Source organism: Phalaenopsis equestris, unplaced genomic scaffold, assembly GCF_001263595.1.
Source record: "Phalaenopsis equestris unplaced genomic scaffold, ASM126359v1 Scaffold000276, whole genome shotgun sequence".
Lineage (NCBI taxonomy): Eukaryota > Viridiplantae > Streptophyta > Magnoliopsida > Asparagales > Orchidaceae > Phalaenopsis > Phalaenopsis equestris.
This window is the reverse complement of record NW_018164718.1, coordinates 1,749,927-1,760,190: the sequence shown is the minus strand read 5'-3', so window position 1 is coordinate 1,760,190 and position 10,264 is coordinate 1,749,927. Positions and strand designations below refer to the sequence as shown.

The following is a 10,264-nucleotide window of genomic DNA, read 5'->3' as shown; positions in this document are numbered from 1 at the left end:
AATAGGTGCGGTGTGAAAACGCTGTTTTCTGCATTTTGAAAACGCATAAGCTGCCAAAACGCAGTTTACCCAAAAAGACCAGGTGCATTTTCAAAACGCCACCGCACCAAATAAGCTGCCCCAAACGGGCCTTTGGTCTTCCGTGATTATCCATACAAATTTAGGTGACACCATACAAAACAAGCCCAAATAAAAAAGAAGGCGAAAGTGAAGAAGAAAAAAATGAGAGAGCTTTAATACTTACATGCATGAAAGAAAGAAAAAAAAACTTTAATTATATATTCCATAAAATTTAAGCTTCAACAAAATATATGCTTTATATATGGTGTATGTGTTATGTTTGAAAGATAAGTAATTTTTGTAATGCAAAAATAAATTTTTAAGTATTTGATATGTGAGAAAAAATACTTTTTATGTGTTAGATTTAAAATTTAAATATTTTAGCATTGAATAAAAAATTCTAATCTTTTTGTATGAAAAATTATATAGTTTATATATGTTATATTTAAAAATTAAATATTTTTTAATGAAAAAAGTAAACTTTTAAATATTTGGCATGTGAAAAAAAAAAGAATTATAAAATGTTATGTATGTGAAAATAAATTTTAAATGTTATATATTATTGGAATGAAAATTTTAAGTGATTTTTTTTATGTGATATTATAAATTTTAAATATTTGTGTATATGAAGAATAAGTTTTAATGTGTTGATATTAAAATTAATTTTAAATGCTTTTATATTATCAAATCATAAAAAAAAATCATAGAAATTTAAATATAAATCAAAATGAAACAAAATTTTCTCTTATTGAAGTTTATAACCATAAGATGCCTCTGTAATATTTCAAAAAACAAAAAATATATTTTAGATAATCAAATCAATTTTCTTTATAACTTCATAATTATTGTATCAAATAAATGCAAAAAATGAAATATAATTAAAATATATATATATAAAATCACTTATGTGATGGTAATTAGCTTGTGGGTGATTAATTGAAGTAATTAGATAGGCATTTGAAATATTATATGTTAGTTAACAAGCTACTTAAAATATAATTCAAAAAAATATATAAAATCACTTATGTGATGGTAATTAGTTTGTGGGTGATTAATTGAAGTAATTAGATAGACATTTGAAATATTATATGTTAGTTAACAAGCTACTTACCATAGGGGTGTACTTGTAAGTATTATATCTACGCTTTCAAACCCTTAAATCATTAATGATTGGACATATCAGATGATAAAAAAGGTAAAAATTTTGATGAAATATGTTTAAGATGAATGAATCACAATGAGTTGATTAGGGTATTAAAATCCCATAAAGGGTAAAAATGTAAAGATTAAAGCTCAAAAATGTTTGGATGATTAAGTGGGGGAAAATTATAGTTTGGATTCTAAATTTTGAAAGATTAAAGCTCAAAAATCTTTGGATGATTAAGTGGGGGAAAATTATAGTTTGGAAATGTTCAAGTAACTAATTTAAACTTTCCACCACAAATTGGAAAGATTTATGTGATCATATGAAGGAGAATTAAAAATTTGTCATAAATTACATATTTATCATCAAAACCTTAAGAGATTCATAACGAGTCATCCATAAGTCAAAACTATTATGGTTCAAAATGGAAGTTCTTAAGTGAGATATAGAAAATAAAGCACTACAAAAATGTATAAGTTTTAACCAAATTTAGGGGTATATTTACAAATATCTTTAAAATTACAAAAATACCCTAAGTAGTCCTTCATTTATTTAAAGATAAAAATATGAATCGTGAAGGCTAACTTACTAAAGTTAATTTTTAATCAACTAAATAAAAACCCTTAAAAAATATTGATAGGTTAAATGAAGGTGATTTAAGTATGAAATTAAATATTTACAATTACACCCCTCTTGGTAAAACTAGAATAAATTTCTTCATAGAATTTCAGATTGAGTAAGGTCTTATCCCATAGATTAATTGAATCAAAAGGAGTGAAAGTATACAAAAATTATCTTAAATTATTAATATATTCAATTATTTTCTATTTTAAAATTGGCTGATAAATCAATAATTCATGAAAAAATTAGATGAACTTGAAATGGCTTAAAAATTTTTCGATAGTGTTTAGAGTCACATTCTAAATGTCTTAGCAAGATTTTAATTATTTTGGAGGTCATTTAGATTTATTATGAATTCTTAAAGAAGATTGTCTTTATAAGCAAAATAATTCTAAAAAATTAAATAAAATACTAAATTTCACAAAAATTTAACCAAACACTTTTTAACTCAAAAAGCAGCTATAAAAATTTATTTCACACTATTTTGAAATTATTTAAGTTAAAGTATTTATAGCTCTAAAAATTACCTATTTTCTCAATAAAATACTTCATAAAATTTATAAAACAATTAAAACTTCTAAAAATATAATAATTGAGTTCATAAGAACCATCTTCACTTTCCTAAGTGATTTGTAGGGTCTCATAAGCTCTAGTAAATTAAAACCCTGATGTTTGTTCTCCAAAGAATATGCAGATCAATCTATTTTAATATATATATACATATATATATATATGTTATAATAATAATAATAATAATAATAATAATAATAACAACAACAAAATAATAATAATAATTCACTCTTTGGATTTATGAGAATTTCTTGGATAAGGTAGCCCATGGTTGTTAACAAAAATTCTTTGGTCTAAAGAAGTTTAGACTAAGTAAATTCAAAACAAACAGTTGTGTCAGGACGACGAAACCATGAGATCTTGATCGACGTCATTTAACATAAAATAAAATCCCCCCTTTCAATCATTTTAATAATAATAACCATCAATTTGAGAAACACTTCACAAGATCACGACAAACAATTACGAGGACCTAGAATAGGCCTCACAGGACATAGTTTCTCTCTTACTTTTATAGAACTAGGTGCTGATGCAATCAAGAAGCTATCAACCTTCAGGGCGATCAAGAGAATACAAAAACATGAATCAAATGATGAACCTCAACTAAAGTTTTCATAGACCTAATCAACATAAACCCCCAGAACTTCGAGATCGTTCGTCTAGTACGACGTAAATCCTCAGACTATTTTTTAGGTCTTAGCAAGATTTCATGTCGTGCATTATAAAACCTAACTCTTTTTAGGATCTTCAGGACATTGCTAGGTACAACATAAATCCTTCCGTCTGCTTAGGTTATTTGCATGATTGCATGCCATGCAAATGTAAGCCTTAAATTTTAAATAAATTAGAGGAGTAAAACGTTAAATAACATCACTTCCAAAATGTAAAGCAAAATCATAGGATAGTTTGAAAAGTCACTGAGGTCTTCTCAATATCTACAACATCTTCTACCTTTTGCTCATTTGTATTCCAAAATAACTGTTTCACATTGAGCATTTCCCAGTTGATTTTCTTATGATAAATCGCAAAAACAAAACTTTGAATTTTTGAAGACAAAACCCTGATCTTAATCGAGAGTTTTCTTAAGTGAATTTAGTCACTTATAATTTAATTAACTATCGGGGCTTGCACCTATAAAAGAATTAGTAACCCAGATAATCTAAACCTACCTAGTCTTCGGGCTAGATAGAGAAATGATTATTGGAAATTTCTTACAACAAATAAATATCATAAATTTCTTAGCTTGATTAATCGAGACATTATCGAGTGATATTCTCATCTTTCAAAATGAAACAATACTTGTAATATTGTGCTCGATTATTTAAACCATTAAATAAATGGTTATATATGAATTTCTTGGATAAGGTAGCCCATGGTTGTTAACAAAAATTCTTTGGTCTAAAGAAGTTTAGACTAAGTAAATTCAAAACAAACAGCTGTGTCAGGACGAAGAAACCATGAGATCTTGATTGACACCACTTAACATAAAATAAAATCCCCCCTTTCAATCACTTTAATAATAATAACCATCAATTTGAGAAACACTGCACAAGATCACGACAAACAATTACGAGGACCTAGAATAGGCCTCACAGGACATAGTTTCTCTCTTACTTTTATAGAACTAGGTGCTGATGCAATCAAGAAGCTATCAACCTTCAGGGCGATCAAGAGAATACAAAAACATGAATCAAATGATGAACCTCAACTAAAGTTTTCATAGACCTAATCAACATAAACCCCCAGAACTTCGAGATCGTTCGTCTAGTACGACGTAAATCCTCAGACTATTTTTTAGGTCTTAGCAAGATTTCATGTCGTGCATTATAAAACCTAACTCTTTTTAGGATCTTCAGGACATTGCTAGGTACAACATAAATCCTTCCGTCTTCTTAGGCTATTTGCATGACTATATGTCATGCAAATGTAAGCCTTAAATTTTAAATAAATTACAGGAGTAAAACGTTAAATAACATCACTTCCAAAATGTAAAGCAAAATCATAGGACAGTTTGAGAAGTCACTGAGGTCTTCTCAATATCTACAACATCTTCTACCTTTTGCTCATTTGTATTCCAAAATAATTGTTTCACATTGAACATTTCCCAGTTGACTTTCTTATGATAAATCACGAAAACAAAACTTTGAATTTTTGAAGACAAAACTTTGGTCTTAATCGAGAGTTTTCTTAAGTGAATTCAGTCGCTTATAATTTAATTAACTATCGGGGCTTGCACTTATAAAAGAATTAGTAACCCAGATAATCTAAACCTACCTAGTCTTCGGGCTAGATAGGGAAATGATTATTGGAAATTTCTTACAACAAATAAATATCATAAATTTCTTAGCTTGATTGATCGAGACTATTATCGAGTGATATTCTCATCTTTCAAGATGAAATATTACTTGTAATATTGTGCTCAATTATTTAAACCATTAAATAAATGAGATCCGTTTGATCTCATTAATTTTTCAAACTTTAAAATTTTATTTTTCAAAATTATATATATATATATATTTAAAAAGAAAAACCAACAACGTACACTTGTGTTGTACAACCAACTTACTATGCGATAAGTTTTGGCGCGTCAATATTGGAAATATATTACATTGCTTTAAATAAGTAAAAAAAATGTTGATTGTGATGTTAATGGTATAAGGTATATGAATTCAAAACAAAAAAAAAAAAAAAATATTTTAAACAGATTGGAAATTCTATGTGTGGATGCACTATTTTTTAAACAGATTGGAAATTCTATGTGTGGATGCACAAAAAATATTAAAGTGATGTCTGGCAGAAAATTAACAAAACATGAATGGACCATATTGAAATATATCATAAACTATTTATGTTAATCTCACATGTCTGTATGACTAGATGAACAATGCATTAATTACTTCAACAACTTATTTGTCTCTTGTTGGATTTCTTAAAATAGTGATTTGGATGACCAAACATGCTGTCATGTTGAGATAGGCCCATTGAGTACTATAGGTATGATAACATCAGCTCTCACCATTAGAATATTTTATGAAGATAAATTTTGAGTAAAATGGACTGATTTACTTTACAAGTCGCTATAAGCTTATGTACAAAATTTTTGGACCTAAGCTAACAAGTTTTAACCTTTTTATGCCATTTTGAAAACATAAAAATTATTTTGTTTTATTTTTCTATAATGACATCCTTTTCAACAAAAAATGTCATCACTTTACAACAACTCAGATTGGTTATGCATTAGTACAAAAAAATTGACATATCAAGTTAGACCCGCCAACTCTTGAAAGTCCATGGGTCAGTTTATGACAAGTCGAGTTATGCCCACTAACCTGTGAAGTCAATATGTAGGTTAATTGGGTTCAAATGTAACTAGTCGCCAACACGACAAACATGACATCGACAAGTCATGAATCTGCCAATGCCTCCTGATAACTCATTGAGTCATCTGGCTTGTTGCTTGACAGTAGAATTAAATTAAAACTACCCCAATAACTAATTTGTGTAGCACCTATAAATAGTTAATTTAGCCCTAACAAGCTTGGCATCCTATTTACTCATTGACTCCTCCCATCAATCAATTGTTGAGGTTATTGCAATATTACGACATAAGAGGCGGTACGACTTTGCTTTCGTTGCACGATACATTTCAATACCACATGTCATCTTGTATTTTGATAATCTTTTCATCAATATAATTTTGATAATCTTTTCATCAATATAATCAATAAAAGGGGGCATACAACTCTGCATCTGCTGCAAGATACATTTCAGTACCATATATCATCTTGTATTTTTACAATCTTTTCATCTATACATTCAATCAATGTACCCCTTCATATGTATCACAAGTGTAAATGACATCATGATGAAATATACAATATAGAAACAAAAGATGTGAAAATACAAGCCAAGCCTCATTTCTTTTGATATTCCCAAACTCTATTGATCCTCTCTCTTTGGTTAAGAGTGTTGTTATCATAGAATATGGGTCCAAGCTATAAAATAATGGTATTGTTCAATATTGCAAAAACAATTTACTAAATTGCTTGGAAAAGAACCTATTATAATATCTATGAAATTAGCCTATCAGCTTTCCCACAACATAGACACAGGATATCATTACACCTCAGCAAACAAATCAGAATAAGAAAACATCATTCATCTACTAAACAAAGACAGTTACTGATTTTCAATTGTAGTAGTTCAACAAAACAGGCAAGCAGTGCATTATTATCATGTAAGTTAAGCCATTCAATTATCAAAAGAATGCCATAAAATTTGAAATATTTTGTGAAATAAACACCCAGAACTTGAAGTATTGCCTCTTGCTCACAATAACAAATCCATATGCTATTGTAAATAACTCTAAACTTCAGCTTTAGCTTCTGCTGTCATCGCAGGGGTCTGCTTTTCTGCCATTTCCAAATTCAAATTTGAATCTGTATCATTCTCTGCTTCAGTGTCTGGTTTTATATTCTTTTCTAATTTGTCACTCTTCACATTCATGTAGAAGAGATATAGAATTATTTGAGCTACACCGAAAAAAAATCCAAGAACATTTGGTAACTGCAGCAGACATAGAAGGAAGATGAAGTTTATGTCAAGCAAATTAAAATTTTCATATTTAAAAAAAAAAAAATCTAATCATAAAGCATTCACTGGGTAAGGAAAATCTACCGCTATATAGAAATCTTTTAGGAGAAGCCCATAAAAGAACCAGGCAACTGCACTTAGAGTTAGGAAGAGGGAGAGTGAAAATGGCATATATTCCACGCTTTTGGTTCTTATTACTAACCTCTGCAACAAAAAAAGTCTTATTGAGTAAATTTAAATTCATTTTGATTTTAGATCTAATAATTACCAAACAAGTTAACTACAACCCTTACAATAATATTACTTCAATTTAATAAGTTAGAAAAAATAGTTTGCAAGTCTTTAGAGGTTAAGGGCCTGTTTGGGCAGCTACAACTGTTTGAAGAAGCATGTGTGAAACTGCTGAAGAAGAAGCGAATACTCAAAAAATTGTGGTGTCTATTCAATTTTTTTTTTTTTGAAAAAGGAAAAATGCAATAGAAACCACTACATTCAACCAGATTTGGTGGCAAAACAAAGTTTTCATCTGCAGTTTTTGAAAAAACAGTCAAAACATAAACAAGAAAAAGTGAGGTGCGGCGCCGCACCTCATCACCTCCCCAAACACACCCTAAGAAAACATTTATATCTACATTTATAAATTTTTAGAGATTATTTTTCACTTGCCATGATGCTTAGAGGAGCAACGAAGACCGAGACTGCAAAGGAAGCACAAATCCATCCAGTGATTTGAATACGTTTTCTCCCATCTAGAAAGGTGAGCGTGCTCAGAAGTACAGAACCAAACAGGCAAACATTGAAGAAGAATATCATCTTTGCTGTAGAAACCTGTTAAAAGAAAATGGACTTGTAAAATAGGTTTTTTTAGTGCCATGTATAGCTAGCCACATGCAAGAAAGAAATAGAAGCATAATTAGAGCTTTATGAAACATGATGGAGTTGCAACCATTTTAATAAAAGCTTTATTTGGTTGGGCTTTCTAAGAAATTTATTAGAAGGAGATGTATAATATTATGTAATAATTGTAGAGGAGTTAACAGAGGGTCTTCTCTCTATATCTGAGACTCTACTTGAAAACATATTCTAACCTCTAATTTTCAACCCGGGTTTCATTTAGGCTCAACTTTATCAAAAAAAAAAAAAAGTATAACATACTTAATTGAAGAAAGAGATGAGTGATTGATGTAATATAACAATTCAAATTCTTTTCCATATAATATTTAATATTATTATGAAGAAATAAAAAATTTGATGTATAAGAAGTTTATGCTTATAAGTTGGATCTATTATTAAATAAATAACACACATACAAATAATGACAGAAATAGTAAGTGTTTGTGGTTGGCAAATGGCAATCAAAATCTCAAATTTAATCCAATCTATTTTAGCCATAGCCATTCATAGTATAGAAATTTCGGCTATACTTCATCTGCCAACCATGTACTGGGTATTTTGAAAGACATTCATAGTCAAATATGAATGGCATAAAGAAGTAAGTTAAAGACAAATGAATGAAAAAAAATGAAAGATTGCTTAACCAGTAATTAAAATATAAGCAAAACATTTGAAACAATTACCATATTGATGCTTGCTTGAGAACAAAGCCAAGAAAGTTTTCATGATACATTACACAAGAATAACTGAAATAATAAATGCTGAACATTTTCAGTTTAAATATTAGCAAACATTAAATAGTAATGTATTATTAATAACAAGTAATAATGACAACAAACTTTAATCAAGTTTCTGTTTTCCTTTTTTTTTTTAATTTTATGTGCATAATAAGTAATGTTAATGTGGAAATCAATACAATGAGAAGCAAAAACAAATTAGATTGCTAACCCTGAGTTTTTTGGAAGCATAGAAAAGGTAGATGGCTAAGTAAGCAGATTCTAGCACACAGGTGCTTGTGTTGATGGTGAGCAGAAGCACGTTGTGGGAAAGTAAGGCATAGTAGAGCCACAGCATCGCACTGGACAAAGCCACCGCATATGGGGCTGATTGATATGAACCAGTGGACTTCTTCTTGTACACATTATAGAATGTGGCCCTTCAAAAACAGAAGCACCTCTAATGAATTAGCTGATCATAATCAGATGATTTCACTGAGGTTTTAATAAGATTAGAGCCACAACATTGAATTAGATTTATACTTTATTTTTCATGTATCGTATCAACTATAGGTGTGATATACTATAAGAAGGCAATTACTCAATTTAAATCCTCTTAGTCATTTAAAAGTTGCATTTTTTTTAACACTAAAAGCTGTTAGAAGAAAAAAGTTCTCACATTGGTGTTAAGGTGACCAAGAATGATAGAATGTTCCCTGTAGACAAGTGAAAAAAACTGTCAGAAATAATTATCCTCAAAGTAATAAAACAAACAACTAAAAAGCTTAAACACTGATGGAAGAGCCAATATTACGTGCGGAGATCACGTAAATATTTATGTACGGAGAACGCACTCAGCTCTCCGTGTATAATCCCCTCCCAATAAACACTCAATAACTCCTGCCAAGGTTATTGGGGGATTATTGCAAAGTTATTTCGGCACTATTTGAAGCCAATAACCTAACACCGAAGAAAATGTGAAAGTGTAACTGCGGAATGTGAAAGTCTGATCGCGGAGAGTACTGACTCCAAATAACGCCGAAATAACTCCGCAATAACACCCCAATAAACTTCGCAGAGATTATTGAGCAGTTATTGGGAGGGGATCACGCACCGAGAGCTACGTGCGTTCTCCGTACGTAAATAGTGCTTGCGGAGATCGCACATGCGGATCAGTGGCATTGGGATGGTATTCAGCGCAATATCACCCTAATAACACCTCAATAGCATCTGTATTTAGTCCAGATCTTGTTCGTCCGCACGTACTATTTTTACCTGATCAAGAGAATGAGAGAGAGAGAGAGAGAGACAGAGAGAGATTGAATGATTTTTACCAAGAAGGCCAACTCCAAAAGCCAAGGGGTTCTCAATGCTAATGGACACCATCTTTAGTTAAGAGAGTATTTGCTCCTCTTAAAAAATAGAGTTCAAAAACTTCGATGGTGCAAGTCACTCAGCCTTCACATCTACTATTTATACAAAAATTTGGTAGGAGTTCGAGTTATAACACAACCAAACGACCTAACTAATAAAAAATCTAATCAACTTTAGAAAAGTATAGTTTCATCTTTTATAATAATCAAGACATTTCTACCCATAAGATATAACTTCAATTCATCTAATACAGGAGAAACAATAAGGTGGTTCAAATTCACAATTTATGACC

At 30.0% G+C, this 10,264-nt stretch overlaps 1 protein-coding gene across 1 annotated transcript; it reads right to left on the bottom strand.

Moving 5' to 3' along the window:
- Positions 1–6,599: 6,599 nt before the first annotated feature.
- On the bottom strand, positions 6,600–10,029 carry LOC110024842 (bidirectional sugar transporter SWEET14-like). Its single transcript, XM_020725015.1, has 6 exons — positions 9,933–10,029; positions 9,278–9,314; positions 8,831–9,038; positions 7,655–7,816; positions 7,073–7,192; positions 6,600–6,961 (listed from the first exon to the last, which is right to left on the bottom strand). The coding sequence occupies exons 1-6, from the start codon at positions 9,982–9,984 to the stop codon at positions 6,761–6,763; spliced, it is 780 nt and encodes a 259-aa protein (XP_020580674.1). The 5' UTR covers positions 9,985–10,029; the 3' UTR covers positions 6,600–6,760.
- Between the last annotated feature and the right edge of the window lie 235 nt (positions 10,030–10,264).